Below are 19711 nucleotides of genomic sequence, written 5' to 3'. Positions count from 1 at the left end.
TCATCTATTTGAGATTGTTCTCCTGAGGAAAGACAATAAAAACAAAGCACAAATATAAATATCACACGTAACGTATTACAGTTGTATAATATTGTTATATCATTTAGTAACATTACGGCATGCTATATTATCATGGCATTTGATGGCTCACCTGGTCTTGCTCCACAATCGGTGTTCCCCTTATTCTCATGCAAAGCTCTGTAGTGCCTAAGCATGGATGAGGTGTTGTTGTTATATCCCAGCTCCCTGGCACATAGCAAACACTTCACCTTGTACAAAAGTCAAGACAGCTCAACATAAATTGTATTGCACCATCAGTATTATGAAAATACATCTTCCGTAGAAATTTCCATACCTTGTTGGGAGGAATAAGATTAAAATGTTCCCACACAGGGGAGGACATCCTTCTCTTCTTAGCTGGCTCCATTCTCTCCTGACTTTCTCTCCTCACTCTCATAAACCTCCAAACTCTCTCCTAACTCTCACTAACAGCAACTCTCCATCAAACACCCACATTTCGAATGAAGTCTGAGGGGTTTATATCGCTTTCATAGCTCGCGGCAAAGTTCAAACCACTTCCTGAACCAGTCAGATGGTACAGCCGGGCAGCGAGGCTTCGGACGTCATCATTTTCAGCTCCTCCCATAAATGAAGCAACCCTCGTTACGCGCATCGCGGAAACGCCCTCTCAAATACTCGACACAAGCTTTGAAGCCTTGATACAGAACGTCACATCACTAATGTTTACCACCAACCACTGTAGAAATCATAAACGACATAACAGACCCCAAAATAAAGCCAAAACGTCTCTATCGCCCCCTGGTGTGTGGCTGCAGTACAGGTAATTAACCCTACCTCCTCCACCTAGCAGACGTAAGGGACTGGGCCAGACTAAAATAAATATTTTTTCCCCAAAGACGCTTTTTCCCCCTTATTTCTCATAATTTGATTCTTATAACTATCATAATAGAGTTAAATTACACGTCATCATAACAGCTTTGACAATTCAGCTGAAGTCAAGGAGAAATTGCGCATCTCTGTTCGGGAATGGCAAAGAGAGGCGGACGCTGAGAGGAGATGCAGCGTTTACGTTCCAAAACCAAACTGATTGTAAAGTGCCGACATAAGGACCCGATGCCCTGCCGCATTTGTGATGTGTGTTGATGATTCGATTCAATTCAATTCAATTCAATTCAATTCAATTTAATTCAATTTTATTTATATAGCGCCAAATCACAACAAAAGTCGCCTCAAGGCGCTTCATAGATACAGAGAAAAACCCAACAATCATATGACCCCCCTATCAGCAAGCACTTTGGCGACAGTGGGAAGGAAAAACTCCCTTTTAACAGGAAGAAACCTCTGGCAGAACCAGGCTCAGGGAGGGGCGGGGCCATCTGCTGCGACCGGTTGGGGTGAGAGAAGGAAGACAGGATAAAAGACATGCTGTGGAAGAGAGACAGAGGTTAATAACAGATATGATTCAATGCAGAGAGGTCTATTAACACATAGTGAGTGAGAAAGGTGACTGGAAAGGAAAAACTCAATGCATCATGGGATGCATCCCCCGGCAGCCTACGTCTATTGCAGCATAACTAAGGGAGGATTCAGGATCACCTGGTCCAGCCCTAACTATATGCTTTAGCAAAAAGGAAAGTTTTAAGCCTGATCTTAAAAGTAGAGATAGTGTCTGTCTCCCGAATCCAAACTGGAAGCTGGTTCCACAGAAGAGGGCTGAAGGCTCTCCCTCCCATTCTACTTTTAAATACTCTAGGAACAACAAGTAGGCCTGCAGAGCGAGAGCGAAGCGATCTAATAGGGTGATATGGTACTACAAGGTCATTAAGATAAGATGGGGCCTGATTATTTAAGACCTTGTATGTGAGTAGCAGGATTTTGAATTCAATTCTGGATTTAACAGGAAGCCAATGAAGGGAAGCCAAAACAGGAGAAATCTGCTCTCTGGAGAAATCTGCTCTCTCTCTGATGTGTGTTTGTAAGGTAATCCGTAAATAACGTCCTTAGGGGATAAATAAATTCTTTCTGATTAGCTAGTGTATCACTTAACTAGCTAGCTAAGTGAGACACAGTAGTGAGTTTCAACGCCTTTATTTTAGTTGCAAGGAGACAAAAGCATACACAATGAACATACATTTCCTCAGCTTACTGTAAAGAGTTGCGTAGCTTTAATTTCAGAACGTGTTGCATAACTTTAATAATTTTTCTATAAAATCCCTTGTGTTTATGCTACACTCTAATATAATATTTACAAATAAATAGTGTACTGTTTTTCTCCTAATATATCAGGCTTATGTCTCGCCTGTCTAGGTTTTCAACACAGTCATTATTGTATTTAACTTAAGTACTGTCCATAGAGTCATCATGGGCTGTAGGTCGTCTTGTTAGGTGTTCTCTTTCTGCTCTATTTAGCGATACAGATAGATGGTCCTGGACAGAGCAGTGTAAACATTTTTAGTGTAAGAAATTTTCTCATGCACGCAATGAAGCAGCATCCACAGACAGTCAGGAAGGCCACTGCAACATGATTAAAAGAAAAGACACACTACCACTCCATCTACCAAATCACTGTTCCATGAAAGGTTTGAATGGATCACTTGTCCCTGAGTGCTAGGCCAATTCGTCAGCAAGGGTGATGAGCTACTTTAATGCTTGAATCACAGTGCCATCAGATGCAGTGTTGTTAGGGATAAACATGAAAGAACTAGTCTCAAATATCAGTAGAAATCAGGGGCAGGAGCAGTGAAGTGCTTCTAAACAACTTCAGCATACATGCTAAACTGCTTACCTGATGTCAGTTGAAATGGTGATGTGGCCCGAGTTGGCATAGCAGGAGCCTACACCACACACCTAGAAACATTAGCTTGGGAGAGAGACCAAAACACACACACAGTTTATTTTTGTAACACGAGGGCTGCCACGATAAGTCAACTAGTCACGATTACGTCGAGATCGTCGACGACTAATTTAATAGTCCACGCGTCCTGAAAGACGCGGGAATAAGTACTAGGATTTAAGGGTGTAATAATGGACTGAAACAGAAGATGGCAGTAATGCATGTACAAGGATGCCAGCTGCTGTTAAACACCAAAGAATGGTAAATGGCCTGTATTTGTATAGCGCTTTACTTAGTCCCTAAGGACCCCAGAGTGCTTTACACTACATTCAGTCATTCACCCATTCTCACATAGATTCACACACTGGTGATGGCAAGCTACATTGTAGCCACAGCTGCCCTGGGGTGCACTGACTGAAGAAGAAGAAGCAGCAGCAGCAATCTCAGGTATCGTAGCTGTGTCCAAATTTAGGGGCCACATCCTTCAGAGGTCGCATTTGTAGACAGATTACGTTACAGCGACGCAACGCAGGCTGTCCAAATTCAAAGACTCCCACAAATGCGGCTGGACAAATGTGTCCTCCTTTTCCCTAGATGTGAAGGATGGGTTGGGTGTATCCAGATTCATAGCACGACCCAGCCAATTCCAGTTTACAACAATGGCGGCAGCTACTTAGTTTTAATATTATTCTTTCTGGGTCACAAAATAAACTTTTAAGATATTTTCAGGCGAGAATGTAACTGTGTAACCTTAAAATATCAGCTCGATTTATCAAGACATCCCATATTTGCAAAAGTGCCGTGACGTTTTTGGAGATGTCTGTTACCCACCAGCTTGAAACCTAGTCGGGGGTTCAAGGCTCACTAGAGCAGGTGAGAACAGCGAACTCCCGGCACATCGTTTTCAGACCCCCGCGGTCTTTCGCTACTCAGGTTAAACATGACATATAGGTCACTTAGATAACTTAAAAATGTTATTGTTTGGCTTTTTTCAGTATTTTATTTGTTTGTGAGTAAATCATTTTGGCTGAGAATAAAGTTATAGTTTCCACACAGCTGAATAAACGTCAAACAGAAAACTGATTAAACAAAAGTGTGAGATGGTAAAGAATTTACTCAAGTGTCCTGTTATTTTAGATAGCAAGGAGCAGACGGCTGAGTTTATTAAACTCCACCGGGACAATCTGCTAATTTCATTAAAAGTTTAATAAACTATCATCTTGTCTTTATTTTTAGTTAGCACATACCTTAAACACTAGCTGTAAGCTAATGATAGTTATATAAGAGCAGATGCATGCTAGTGCAATAAGCTGTACGTTTTACGTCCAATGGATGCATGATCTGATTAGTCGAACAATCACAAAAATAATCTGTCAGTAGTCGACTATCAAAATAACAATTTGTGGCAGCCCTTGTATCGTGTCTCCATCTTTTCAGCATTAGTTATGTTTAAGGTCATTACTTTTGTGACGTTTGTGCTATGTGTTCGAGTGTTAGCTTGGTGTGCAGATGGAGAGGCTGTGTCGGTGAATAGTATTTTAAATGAAAGAATGAAAATGGGTCATTGCCTGATGTCCAAATGCATCCCACCCTGTGTCCTTTATTTCAGAAATTTGCCACACTGCTATCAAACCTAATGTTATAGTCAGTAGCATCGCTACTCATTTCTTGATACCTTCTTTTTTCCTCCCTAATCAGGAGTCCCACTGTGGACAGCCTTCAATAGAAAACTTTGCCATCTTCGCCAACATTTTCAGAGTTTTCCATTAGGTCATGGTACCTGGGTACCAGGTCCGTACTATGCAGATTACAGATTTTTGATCCTTTTCAGTCTGCTTTTCAAAAGCAGCACTCCACTGAGACCTCTCTCTTAAGGTTCTATAAGGATCTGTTAATGGCCTCTGATGCAGGAAATTGTTCTGTGATCATTTTGCTTGATCTTAGCACAGCCTTCGATACCATCCAACCATTTGCTACCGCTTAGCCTTTTCAGGGTTGCAGAGAGCGCTGGGGGCCTATCCCAGCTGGCGAGAGAAGGGGTATACACACACACACACACACACACACACATATTCCAGCTGTCTTAGGGTGATAGGCAGGGTACACCCTGGACAGGTTGCCAGCCTGTCGCAGGGCTAACACATAGAGACAGACAACCATTCGCACTCACACCTGTTCACAATTCAGAGTTAACCTAACCCCATTAACTGCATGTCTTTGGACTATGGGAGGAAACCAGAGTACCCGGAGAGAACCCACGCAAACTCCAAACAGGAAGACCCCAGTCTGATGGTGGATTTGAACTCAGGGCCTTCTTGCTGTGAGGCAACAGTGCTAACCACCGTGACACCATGCTGCCCTATAAAAAAACCCAAAAATTATGTGTGAAAAATTATACGTTAAAACTATTGGTGCCTACCAGTCTTGCGCCTTAGAGTCCTAGTAGATGCACCTGTGGTATGAATTTAAAAATCCAGTTTTGATGGGTTCTCAAATCACCAAATTAGAATATTCTAGATTACATGTTTCTTGCATTCAGTCTAGGTATAGATTTTTTAGATGCACCAATTGGATCACTTTTTACCAATCAACTCATCACTGTAACCAGTAAAACAAATAGAAATTGTTTAACCTGTTCTCGGAAGTACTCAGAAAAACACAAGAACAGCAATGGCATCTCAATCTCCTGATGAAGAACAGGATACTAATACAATTCTAAACCCAAGATGAGCATATTAAGATGCAACTTCTACAGATGCATTATAGAGGTTTCTCACAAAAATTTGCAATTTAAAGTCATGACGATAAAGTGGCTCATGAGTAACTGTTGAATCACTTTTTATTTCAAACGGCATTCACACAATACATTTTATTAATGAGGCACATTCACATCAAATGCTAAATAACTTCATGCATGGCTGAATGTTAGTTACAACTTCATCAAACTGAATGCCAATGTTGACTGTAAATGAAAATATTGCTTCATTATTTGGCACAGTAGGAAACTTTTGCCCATTACATGACCACAGGTGTGTTCAAAGTGAGGTTATAAATCATAATTTGACCTAAAACATGTCTGAAAAAAGAAAGAAATCCAAAAGATTGTTAGCGGCTGCGTCACATGATAATTCACATTCAGAAGCACTGTTGCACAATGTTGTAGAGAATGTCTGAGACTGATCAAAAGCCATCTTGACATCCTGACCTTCACGAGGTTCTTGTCACACTGTCTTCATTTGAATGTTTCGGCATTATTTCCACTTAACACCCAGCCCCGCCCACCACCACCACCTGCTTTTGGCCAGGGATGTTTCTGGGCAGTTTTAACAACAACAGCTATAATGAATGTAACAAGTGGCCAGTGAAAACCACGCAGGATATCAAGATGTTTCCTCTAACGTAAAAGAAACTTTAAACCCATTTCAGGGGGTTAGTACACTCCACATCAAAGGTTAAATTCCCAGAGGTGTTTTAATAACAATAATTCATCAATCACCAATGACATGGGTGTTTAATATAGAGTTGTACAAATGGTGTTCAGCATTTTATTAGTAGTCATAATATGAAAAACATGTCTTTTACACCCAGAAGAGAAAAAGTTTAAATGAAAACAATGTTATACTGCAGTATTTACACATCCTAATATGCTTATACAATTAGTATTGCGTTAATCGTGGTAAAAGTAGAACAACATAGTATGATATTTATATGCTGATTACCTCTGATTTTACCACCCTGTAACCACTGCTACAAATTACAGTTATTTCACCTGGATAAGAGTACCTGGATTTAAGCATGATTAATACTGAACATACCAAAACCGCTAATGTTAATCAACCACACTATTAACAAATATAAGATAATCAAATCCAAGAGCGCTAACCCATCTCAATTCAATTAAGAAGGTACAATCAGTGACTGATGGGAAAAGACAAATGGGTGCTTTTCCTGAAAGAGAAAGAAGTTCACCTCTCATCCAGTAGCTCATTCTCCAAACATTTACAATCGGCTTCTACCAGCGCACGCACCATGCAGAGGGAGGGAGTGCATCTGCCAAGGCCGGGCTCCTTTTCAAATTTGAAAATAAAACATTTGATCACGACTTTTAAGGCAGCAATATATACATCCACATACTCGAGTCCTCTCACTGGAGGGGAGTCGGATTTCAGACCAATTCCCTTTCGCGGTGAGAGAATGAAGACAAAATAATGAAAGTGAGAGGTGACTAAACTCATTTATTATATACACAACCCAGGGTGATAATGTCTCTGTTACAGAGACATATAACTTATGCAATGTAAAAATGGCAACAAACAAAGGGAGAGTTCAAAGGAATTTGAAGAAGTGAGTGTTGTACTCGAATCGGGTCAGGTATGTTCTGAGGTGACTAGATCCTGCGCAGAGGGTGCCACATGGACACGGGCTTCCTCAGAGTTGCCAGCATCTGGTTCCAGTGAGTGATTCCCATCCCGCTGGCCTCAGGGCCGATGATCACATGACCAAGGTTCTCACCCCGGCCATCGTCTGTGGCCTCTGCCACCGTCACCCTCAGAGAGAGCTCCTGCAGAGCACAAACGTGGTTACATAACCTTCTCTCTAAGCAGGATTCAGCTGGGTTTTTTTCTTCATCTAAATCTTTATGGAATTAGTTAAATACATGTGTCACAACAACAATTTGACCATATCTCGATACGCTTTTGCACTTTTTCTAACAGATTATTTTTGTGGGGGTTGAATGATCCATGCATTTTAAAGGCATAGTTTCCACTACAGGATTTCAATTATATCACCACCATATATGTAGACCATTTAACAATGTACCTTTCAGTTTGTTGGTTATTCCAGCACTTGAGAACCAACGACTGAAAGATTTAAAGAACCACACCAGCATACAGTAATGTGCAAAAGTCTAAAGCCACCCTTCATGGTTTTATTGTTTGCTAGTAAAATTGAAAATGGATGCAAAGATTTATTAAAACTAGTCGTGTCAGCGTTAATCTTGTTAAAATGACGTTAACGGCATAACCGCAATAACGCTGCAAATCCCCGTTAGCGAGTTAGCGCCGATTGCCCCGTGCGTAGGGCTGCACGGCGTCAACGCGTTATGGCGTTATGACAGCACTAATTAAAACATATACAAACAGCAATATTTGGTATGACAACCTTTATTCTTCAAAACATTCTGAACACTCTTAGGCAAGCTTTCCTTTAATTTAAGGAGTCTTCAGGTGTTGGAGTCTGCTTAGGATCACTGCCAATCAGACGCTTCAATAAATGGTCAGCTGGGATAACTATATTTACTCAGGGTTTTTTGATGTGATGTTCTTCTGCTTCCCTGGCCCTAGTCAAACCTTAAATACTGATCTGTATGGGTAGGTTTATGGTACCCATCAACTTTTAAATGCCCACCATTAGCGATAGAAATCTCACAGTCTAAGAAGGCTAACCTGCCACTTTTCATTTGCTCCCTGGTGAATTTGATGTGTTGGTCCACCAAGGAAATGTGATCTGTGAATTGTGGTACATCCTGAGATTACATTTTCACCCAGGTGTCATCCACATACCTGAATAGGTGGAATTAAGACACAGTTCCAAAAGCAGATGTCAGATGTCTATTCATATTAATGTACAGAATTCACCTGCTTGCTGCTACTACTGCACATTCACCCAGTGTGTGTGTGTGTGTGTGTGCGTGCGTGCGTGCGTGCGTACGTACACACATACACACATACATACATACATACATTCGTCTGTAGTTGCCCTGCTGCTATGTCTGCAATTTTGTTGTTTCAATTTGCCGTTTCTGTGGCTGCGATCAGTTCCACTAGCTGGATTTGTCTCTGCGTCAACCCTTTTGAAGCTCAACCCTTTTGAAAGGATGTTTTTCTCTGCTTGGGTGAGTTGTCTGTCAGGTAGATTTTTAACCCACTTGTCCACATGCCCGGTGTGGCATCCTTTTCTCTTCTGGGCGCTGAGGACACTCTCCGTATTTTGCTGTGGCTTCCCATGCACAACAAGTAAGTCAAACTTCCTTTGTTGCCTGGTCTTAGACTTCTCATATTGTACGAATGAGCCTTCTCAGTGAATTTAAACACCTTTTTAAGAGTATTCTCATCTAGAATCATTGTAAGGTTGGGGAAACCTGCAGTCAGCTGAGACTGAAGAAGTCACTTGGATGACTGATGAAACGTTTCTCCCTCTGAAAACACTATTTCCTGATGAACAGAATTAGCTTTTGGGATTTACTAACGTGAATGATTGAGAATGCATCAAGACAAGTCAACATCGTAGCCACTGGCCTCAAGTTAGCATGCCAATATTTCCCTTGTGAGTGTGTTAGTCAGCTAATAAAAATGGCCTTTCTAGACTTGCTACCACCTTTGCATATACATATTAACTTTTGCTTTATTTTATTTGTATACTTATAATTTATTGCACATTTACTTGAAAGCCCTTATCACTTTTACAAGAGGGCACATACAGGATTATAAAACACAGATTGAGATAGATAATAGTGTAACGCCAAAAAGAAGCCTAAGTCCTGCAAAACTTGTGTTTTTTTTTAAATTTTCCCTCCTACTAATTAATAATGTTTCCTATTAACATTTTCTTATTCTGGAAAATAATAAATCATGGTCTGAAACATACCTGCAGAACGATCGACGGCACAGAGAAGATCATGGCTTCATTGAAAATGGGGTTTGTGTCATCCCTCTTGGTGGAAGTCTTCTTCTTACTGATTTTCCTGCCATCTTGCAGCAGATAGACTTTGACAAATGGATCTGATGAAGGAGAATGAGTGAAGGTAGAGTGAATAGTTTGTAGAACATCCACTAAATTCCTCATTGGAGACAAATCAGGTAGACTCACAGCTCTGTATACAGAATTAGTTCTGGAGGCGGTGTTTCAGTGTGGTTCGCTGTCTCAGGCAGTGTGACCATTATCAGTTGACACACTATTTAAAGAAATTCCATAAAGTTTCTGGGCTGCCTTTCCTCATAACAGCCATCCCTCAAGATTTTCTTCATTTAAAGCAATGCATTATCAGGGACTATAACATCTAGTCCTTTTACTGAATAAAAATAGACAGGCTGCTGTTATTAAATCAATAAGCATTTTGTTTGTTCGCAAAATGTTAGCGTGTTGAGAACGGCACAGATTTAATGGCATTAATACACATGCACTGCACAGCTGACACGAAAAAAAAACAAAAAGCTCATGCACACACTTCAGGTTAACTTCTAATGATGGAAAGGAAACAACCCTGCAGACAAAAAGCATCCCTGACCTGCGGTGTTCTTGCCATTGGTCCACACCAGGTTCTTGCACTTAGCCACAACCACAGTGAGACGCTCTGCTGTTGGCAAATAGCTGAGAGACAACAAGATCTCCCCGACTGCATCCACTGCCTGTGGGGTCAAACCAGAGCATGGCAGCCATTAAATACAACATCATACATTTCCAGTCAAGGTGATGCGCCGACAGAATGACTGTAACGTGTTGACTGGAGTATTGCGAATCAGAACTCCTACTACTGTGGATTTTATTTAATTTTAAGGAGCTACACACAGTCTTTAAATTCGTTTCTAGTTCAATTAAGAATATATGAAAATGAAAGTCTAAATTACTAAAATTATATATTCATTGCATAGTGTTAGTGCATAATGTATAGAGTTTTGAAACATTTAATTTTCAATTCATCATTTTGTCAAAATGAGTAAATCACGGTTAACAGTCATCCGTTTATTCCTTCTAAGCTGAACTATTGTAATTTCTGTGTAATCGGATTGTTGTAAAGGTTTCCTGAATACCTTTCGTTTGATCCAAAACACCCCGAGATAGTGCTGACTAGAAAGAGAGATCATATTTCTCTCATGCTGACTTCTCTCTGTTGGCTGAATTGAATTTAAAATCTTTCTCCTCAAATGTGGCAGCGATATTGTGTGCATATATCGCTGCCACATGTCGTTGACTTCTCCCTCCAATAGTTCGTTTTGTCCTTGTCTCTCTAAGCTCTCATTTTTATCTCCTGTCTTTCCCCTCACTGCCCTAATACTGGTAGTAGATTGGCTGCCCCTCCCTGAACCTGGTTCTTCCTTTAAAGGGGAGTTTGCCTTTCCCACAGTCGCCAAGTGCTTGCTCATAGCAGATCATCGCATAGTTGGGATTTTCTATCAAATATTGTAAGGTCTTTATCTTGCAATGTGAAGCTACTGGAGGTGACTGCTGTTAATAACTGCTGTTATGAATAGTTTTATAAATAAAACAGAAATGAAGTGTACTCAACTGAATATTAATTATTCATAATTAAATATCTTTAATATATGTGATTATTGCAGCGCCTCACTCCAGGCTCTGTGGATACTGTTCATCGTTTTTTCCACAGCATGAGGCTTCTCTGATCAGCTCACTGAGGACACAGTTTTGCTGAGAATAAAAGATATAATATATGTGCTTTACATCACATTTGTTTTTAAATGTTATTGAAAAATATTACACATGTTGATTTCTAAATAAAAAAAATAATGCTGTTAGATTTAGTTTTAGACAAGATTTGATCCAGTGATGAGGTAACAATGATTCTCCCATCCTGTTAAACTGTCGCCACTAAACCTATCATGGTAAATTGTATCTATTAGTTTTATGTTGATATTGTCACATAGTTTTCACAATAGAATAAAAAAAAAATCTGTACGCTTCTTCCATTTAGGAAGCACCCTCACTGACCTGACCTTGACTCTGTTTGGATCTGACATGTAGTTTTGTTAAATGTCCAGCAGATGGTGTCAGACACCGCTGTGCTTCCTGAAACGTTGCAAGGACAGAACTTAGATGTTCCAGTTCCAGCATTATTTTTCTGTCTCTCTCTCTGTATCAACACACCTTATTGACATCCTGAAGATAGAGCCAGGCGTTGAATGGTCTGATGGTCAGGTCCAAGTCTGACAGCTTGAGCTCTGCTACGCCTGCGCTGATATTTCTCTCGTCAGCATCGATACCAAAAGCGGCAAAGCGAAGGCTGTACTCCTCCAGGCTGGAAGAATCCATGGGGATGGAGAAGCGCTCATCGAAGATCACGGTGAATGCATTTGTCTGGACCTGTAGGAGGTGGTGGACAATTTGCAGGATTGTATATTCCAAACTCAAAACACACAATGATGCAACAACAATGGAAAATAAACCAAACAGAATGTGCAACTGCACCATACTTCTCAGAGGAATGTGTAATATGTTTGACTAGTCTTAAATACCACTTTTGTAATCTACTTGAGCACTCAATGTGCTTTCTACAACTTTATGCCTCATTCAAACAAGCAGCTTTTTCTACACTAAGTGCTTTCTATCTAATATTCACGCTTGGATAGACACATCAGGGAGCAACTTGAAGTTCAGCATCTTGCCCAAGGATCTGATGACATGCAAACTGGAGCAGGCAGGAATCAAACTCCCAACCTTGGAATTGGTAGATGACATGCTCTACCACCTGAGCTACAGCCACCTGTAGTGTTGCTATTAAAGAAGCTTACGTGATAAGAGCACAAGGTCTCTTTTTTGTTGATATACCAGAAAAAAATGCTACAAAACCACTATTCATTTCCTTTTCTTGTCATCCAGAACACATTTTAATGTGGAAAACAGCCTCTGACAAGCAAACCACACCATGACTACTTAAGATCAAAGACAGAGGCTGCCAGATCTACAGTTGTAATGGTAATTTCAAGTCATCAGGTCTTGAGGGGATGTGTGGAAACCGATGCGGTCAGAAGTTACCAGGCAACTAGTAACATAGCAGATTTAATAATAGCCACCCCCCCAACTCACACACACACCAGTGTTTGTTCTCGAAGTATGAGATCCAGCATGAATATTTTTGCTAAATGTGTCTGAAATAAAAACACTGCAGCTTTCTCACAAACACATCATAACCGAGATCGCGAGGTCACCTGGGGTTTCCAGTGATGAACAGCAAAACGACAACGCACTGTGGCGTTGAGGACATGTGAATTTAGAGCAGAGCAAATGGTCTACAAATCAGCTTGTGCGGCTTGACCTTGGATTGTGCTTCATATCAACCAACTGAATAGCATCATAACTGCTCAGCACCTGCGGGATCCAGAGAAAAAAAGTAGCAACATACAACATACAAAGCATCTTGAGCAGCCTTCCACCACCGTGTGAGACTACCTGCTTGCAGTATTAGCTTTATCACTTTTACAATGGAGATGTAAGCCCCCAATAAAAAGAGAGAAAGAAAGAGGTGTGTGTGCACGTTGTTACATGCAACACGACAGGCAAGCAGAACTGACAGCAAATAAATGAGAGGAAAAGAGGGAGAAAACGGGGTATTTGGGTGGGTGGGGGCTTGGGGGTTTTGACAGAACGCAAAACAAAAGCAGTAACAGCACAGAGAGGCGCTGGAGAAGGAAAAAAAAGAGCAAAAGGAAGCATAGATGCAAGGGGTGGGGGGAGGCCTGCGTGGCCATCGGAGCGAGTAAAGCTGATGTCAGCATTTCCTTTGGTCTTCCCTTGACATTAAAGAGGGAGACACTAAAGCTGCTGCATCGGCGGCTGCTCCTGTTATGATCACCGTCAGATCAAACCCCTCCGAACGGCACGGCAACTAAAACTGGGGCACCGACGAGTCCCCGCGGCATCCCGTGTAAGCCTGCACAAAACCACAGCCCCACAATGGAGCGATGACTCACAGCGTGGAAGAAATGTGTGAATATTCTGGCAGCGTTAGTGCCAAGAGCAGAAGGCGAGCGCCAGGTGTAGCAGATGGCGGGAGCGACGCCTTGTTTCTTCTCTTGTCAGAACAGTTGCTTCTTACTAAGAGCGTGATGAAATTGTTCTAGTGGTGAATTTAAAGGAAAGCTAAAAATGAAGTAGATTACCAGCAAGCAAATGCACTACAAAAGCTATAATGGAATGCAGTACAAGTAAATGTTTTGTTAATGCTCTTAATGAAGCAAGTGAGCAGCTGAAATGATTTAATTTGATTTACTCAGACTGTTTTGGATTAAGATGTAGTGACTGTGAAGGCTATTTAACTAGAGCAGGCTCACTGTCATGTTCTACAAACCAATTTGAGATGATTCTTTGTAACACGGCACATTATCTTTATGAAAGCAGCTATCATATGATGGGTGAACTGTGACTGTGGTGTTTAGATGATGCTCAGTTGGTACTAAGAAGCCCAAAGTATGCCAAAAAAAATATCCCCCATATCATCAAACCACCAACAACAGCCTGAAACACTGATACAAGACAGGACGGGTTCATGCTTTCCTCTTGTTTATGCTGACTTCTGACTTGCAGCAGCAATCGAGGCAACGTTTTGCTAACCCTCTGTTGTCTAATTTGGCTGTGAATGTGCAAACTGTAACCTCAGTTTTCTGTTCTTAGCTGGCAGGATTTGCACCTGGTCTGGTCTTCTGCTTCTGTAGCCAAAGGTTCAGCGTGTTGTCCATTCAGATGCTCTTCTGCATAACTTGGGTGTAGCGACTGGTTATTTGCATCACTGTTGGCTTTCTATCAGCTCAAAGCAGTCTGGCCATTCTCGTCTGACCTCTGACATCAACGAGGCATTTTCACCCAGACAACAGCTGCTCACAGGATATTTTCTCTTTTTCAGAACATCTGTAAAGCGTACAGATGGTTGTGCTGGGAAATGTCAGTAGATCAGCAGTTTCTAAAATACACAGACCAGCGCTTCTGGTTCACAAGCATGCCACATTTAGAGTCACTTGAATCACCTTTCTTCCCCATTCTGATGCTCAGTTTGAACTTCAGCGGGTCATCTTGTCTTGTCTAAATGCACTAATTGACTGATTAAACAATAGATGTTCAACTGTATCTAAACTGGCTGGTAAGTGTTACACTCCAATAGAAGTCATTATGTACTCCATTAAATGACAAAATGAAAAGTTAATTGAGAAAAAAGAAAACACTGCAGAATGTGCCATTGCATTGTCTTGCTCATCAAATTACAGTGTCTTTAAAGCACTCTTCTTCCGAGTGAGATAATTAATGTACTTTTATAATTGTTGGGGTTACTGCTCGTTGTAAGAAAGGCTTGCCCATTGGAGACATTAAAGGCATCCTTGATCCAGTAAAAGATGTGAAATAACCTTCCTGCAGCTCTCGGGGGATTGTCCACTCAAGCAAATGAAATGGGCTCTTCTGACGGACAGGAAAGAACTGGCTTGTCGAGCTGCAGGATCGAGCATCTCCTCCTGAGGGACGTATCACTGTCTCTGACTAAAATTCAGCCAGGTCTGAGATCTTAAACACATTTCAAGGGAGCCCAAACTGCCCTCACTGAGCAGGAAGGCTTTCGATGCCATGTTATTCCTCCACGAATTTATCAGAAGCAAATTTTATCTTAAGTTCAGTCATCTCAGCACTAAGTGCTAATTAGCCATCCGACTAGCTCTGCTTTCATGTTTCGTTTAGTTTCAGTCCTCCAGCATCACAAACCCGCTCTTTTAGCAGTCAAAAGCATGAATAAAAAAAGGCCCCCCATCACATTTTTACACTTTATTGCAAGCTAATGAGGAACACCGCAGCTGTCATGATACATGTGTTCGCTACATTACATTAACACAGCTATGTATGACGCTTGCTTTCACGCTTTGATTAACTTGTTAATAAATAATGTTTTTATCTCAAATTTAAGGTTTGGCTGTTATTGTCCTTTTTTATATCTGTGAAACATTATATTACTTGTAATGGTCATTTTTAGCCATGGCAGCTGGTTCTTCATCAACTTTGCCACCGTGTAAAATATCTCACCAGTGAGTCATGGTTTTACTTATATCATTCATCTGTGGGTCATCTGCCTCCTCTGCTGTAACTCTGTCGTCACACAAGGTCCTCACATCTGTCCTGCCTCCCCACCTGCTGCATCACTTGATGTTCCACATCCCTGTTCCCACTCTGCTCATTAGTTCTTCAGTACTCCTGCTCCACCCTGAACAACTTGGCAGATTTTTGCTTTGAGCTTTGGAGTCTTTTTGCCAGTTTGTATTCTGCCTGCTTTTGGCCTACTACTTTCTGTTTAATGCTAATTAGCAAATGCAAAAAAGTAAGTATTTAGAAAACATTAAAAAAAAAAAACAACAACAGGGAAAGCCATTCCCCTTAAAAAAACAGAGTCCCACTTTAATTATAATTATGAGGTACTAAAAAGCAAAAATAACCATTAGTACCTTCTACATGTGAAACTCCATTGAAAGCCATTATTATTTATTATATAAAACAAGTACTGTGAAGACCTTTACTGTCCTTTTTGACATTTTACATTCTAGATGAATTAAACACAGCATCTTGAGGTCTGTCATATTTTCCCTCAAACCTTTTGCAAAGCAAATTACCTTGAAATGAAACCTACATTTTGTATTCATTTATTTAAACATGAGAAATTCTAAAATGTATCTTTCTATCACACAGATTCCATGAGGTCTCCCATAGTATGAAAATACCAGAAGGCAGAGGTTTCCTTACCCTTGTCACTCCCACATTAATCTCCTCTGGCCCCAGTGAGACTCTGATGAAGCAGCCAGGGAAGTCGCCTTCCTCTTTCTCCAGCAGGTCTTTGCCCTGGTGCAGGGTGATGTGGAGCAATCCCATCCCCTGGCCCGGGTGCTTGGATGGTTCAAATTCCAGGGTCACCTCCAGCTGGCCAACAGTGAAGTCATTACCAAAGTTGTTGGCAATAGAGGAGATTGAGCTGAGTGAGTCGGTAGAGATGGATCGGTTGAGCTGAGCTATGCCTGATGGGTCCAACTCTCTACTCATTAGCTCCAAATGGCCCAGGTCCCTGAAGCCATCTGGGGTGTCGCCAAGGGCCAGACTAGGCTTACGGCTGGATGTGGTGGAGGTTCGCCTGTGGTTATTGGCTGCCACTCTCTTTGAGTAGAGGATTAAAAAAAAATGACAAAACAACATTTTAACACCTCAAGGATTTTTTTCCACTTGAGAAACAGGACATGGAAAATTCTGATGGCAACTTTTAGGTTGACAACATGAACTTGTCAGCAAAGAATGGATTCAGGGAGCGGCTATACTTGTAATAATTCACCTGTTATGGTCTTTTAGCTCTGTTACTGGTCTCTACCAACTCTTCAGAGGAATAGCTCGCTGTTTAGCAACTTTAATGCACTTTTGTTTGTATGCTAGTTGTTACATATGCATCATGAATAAATTAGTTTTTCCACAAAACTGCGTTAAAGAAAAAAACTAACGAGTATTGGACATAACCTTTGTTGACATCAGCTGCTACAGAAGAACAAAGTTTATTTGATAGTTAGCTAGTGAGATAGCTATATAGCTAGCTAGCTATCTAATAAACCTTGTTCTAGCAATTAGATACATAGTAGTGGTCCTGATTTTAAAAAAGTGATGAAAAACAAAGAAAATAAAAAATAAGGTAAAGTTAGATTAAAAAGTAGACTGAGACTGGACAAATTAATTCAAATTGCATTCATTTCCACAGATTTACACTATAATGCTAAGAAACAACTGCAAAAAGTTGTAACATAGAAATATGTGTGTGTTACTATTGATAAATCTAATATTATTAGTGTATGATTCTTAGTTTTGTCAAGTGAAATAATTTATTTTTAATAATCACTGCAGAATGTACCTGTAATAGAAACTGACATTCAGCTTTTTTTTTTATGCTCAGTTATATAACTAATCTCAAAAAATCAGATTCTTACTTGTAATTGACACCAAAGTTGCCTCTGCTTCGGCGTGAATCTGAAGGTATTTTTTCTAGTTTTTGATATTGTACGGGTACCTTTTGTCTCACTTCCGAGAAGGAGGTTCCATATTTTTCTTGCAGATATCGATAATCAAAATTGGGGAAAGGAGACGGCGTTGGAAAAGTTCCAGATTTCCACAGCTTCCAGATATTAAGCCCAGCCAGGCCCAGCAGTACGAAAAAGCCCACCAGGTAGAGCCCAACCTCCCAGCCCGGCGGGTTACGCACCACTAAAATAGATACAAAAAACAAATGCTTAAAGAATTCCTTATAAACTTCTGTTTCATCTGTAGTTACATAAAGTCATAGTTTGATCATGGCAAACAGACTGGGAGAACACCAGGTTGAGTAGGAATCTCGAACAGCTCCCAGTGACTGAGCACAGTCACCACTGTTACAGGTCTTGTCATTTAATGCCAAGTGGTGGCTTTGGGAGTCAGTCGGAGCACATAAAATTTTATGTAAATCAGATGGTTGGGAACCAAATCTGACAAAAATCTGACAAACAAGTTAAAATGCCAGTTTGAATTAAATGCTACAGCATCTATAAAGGCACTGGAAGCCTGCACAGAGCTGGACTCCTAAAAATTGAATTGAAACTTCTTGAGGACTTTGCCAGCTTTATCTCTACTTGTGATAAACCAGTTACAGAACAATGTAAACTGCTTTCTAACAGCACTGCCTCCATGTGAGATGAGGTCTGTGCAAATATAACAGTGCGGTTGTCAAACACTAATCCACACAAAGGTATTCAAACAAAGTAAGTATAGAAACAATTACTCACCACTCAGATGGTAGCCTGATATATCTCCACTCTGAGCCGAGGACATGGTGCTGCAGCCAGCCTGCAAGAACCCAACCAAACAATAAGTTCCTTTTTTTTCTTTTTCTTTTTTACATCTAATATGATTTTGCAAACTGTAACTTAAATGACCTTTAAACCGTGCTGGCAATAACAGTCAAGCAAATGTGTTTACATAAACCTGATTTGTGCCACAAGACAAACTGCATTATTTATCCTTAATAACTCTTGACATCTGCTGCCATTTCAAAATGCATAAACAGGATGCATGCTTGGTAACACTGGTGCATAACTAGGTTTGGTGTTCATGACCAATGATATATTGCAAAAATTCTACAGTGTTTTCTCATCTGGTCATCAGCAGGAAAACATCCCTTCACGAGTGCCTTCCGGATCCAGCACAATAACAAAAAAAAAAAAAAGATGAAAGGGGATTATTTTCTGAGGAGCTGAAGGGAAATGAAGTGACTTGGTTACAGTTTGGTTGGAGTATGGGACATCTCGTGCTATTAGTGGTTAGCTTTAAGCCGCTAGCCTCAAGGAGAGAAGCCTGTTATCAGGTTTAAATGCTCCCTGAAATTACAGCACTTGACACTCCTCTCACAACACAGGAAAACCTTTGTATAACAATGTTCATATATATATATATTATTTGCAGTACTCAGAAAAAAACATGCTTGAACTATGAGACATAAATCTGTGACTTTTGTTGTTGTGTGAAACGTGGGAATTTCAAAAAAATAAATAAATAAACACACGTTCTTTTCAAATGAATGGCAAAAACCTCAGGGCTCAGACTTCTGAATGTTAGTGCACTATAATTGTATGTGCACACAGGGAAGTTTCTTTAACTCTTCTTGTTCTGCTTTCTGCTGCACCATTTATCCATTATTTTCTGTCATGCCAACCCTCTGCATGTCCTCTTTCACTATGTCCATGAATCTTCTCTAAGATCTTCCAATTTTCCTCCTGCCCAGAGCTGCCAGACAGGAGGAAAAATCCTTTGTCCAGTTAACAATAAAAATATATTACATTTAAATGGTTTTGTTTTTCCCCTAAATAGCAGTAGGCGTTGTTGTCAAAGGACAAAACAACATTTTCTTGCACCCCTCTCTTCCTCTGCAGACTGAAAAAAAACCCCCCAACATTGTCACCGGTGCGTGACTCATTCCTCCCCCTCCTCCTTCCGAGTTTGTTGGAATCTCCCCCATATCTGAGCAGCACTGGGGAAATGGGAGCATTACACTAATGATATAGAAAAAAGGCCTGGAGGGGGTGGGGCTGCAGG

General features: G+C 40.7%; 1 protein-coding gene across 1 annotated transcript in view; it reads right to left on the bottom strand.

Moving 5' to 3' along the window:
• Positions 1–5649: 5649 nt before the first annotated feature.
• The window catches only part of syt12 (synaptotagmin XII), a 25913-nt gene continuing 11851 nt past the window's right edge, over positions 5650–19711 (bottom strand). Inside the window, exons 2-8 of the mRNA XM_005946806.3 lie at positions 18406–18466; positions 17658–17851; positions 16361–16765; positions 11738–11953; positions 10143–10263; positions 9503–9636; positions 5650–7415 (exon numbers count right to left, since the gene is read on the bottom strand). Of these exons, the coding sequence (XP_005946868.1) occupies positions 7242–7415; positions 9503–9636; positions 10143–10263; positions 11738–11953; positions 16361–16765; positions 17658–17851; positions 18406–18451 (1290 nt within the window). The 5' untranslated portion in view covers positions 18452–18466 and the 3' untranslated portion in view covers positions 5650–7241. The remainder of the gene's footprint in view (positions 7416–9502; positions 9637–10142; positions 10264–11737; positions 11954–16360; positions 16766–17657; positions 17852–18405; positions 18467–19711) is intronic.

The sequence above is a fragment of the Haplochromis burtoni genome, unplaced genomic scaffold (genome assembly GCF_018398535.1).
Source record: "Haplochromis burtoni strain Fernald_Lab_line unplaced genomic scaffold, NCSU_Asbu1 Contig_489, whole genome shotgun sequence".
NCBI classification, from domain to species: domain Eukaryota; kingdom Metazoa; phylum Chordata; class Actinopteri; order Cichliformes; family Cichlidae; genus Haplochromis; species Haplochromis burtoni.
Note: the sequence above shows the minus strand (reverse complement) of the source record. Positions and strands in the feature narration are given on the sequence as shown.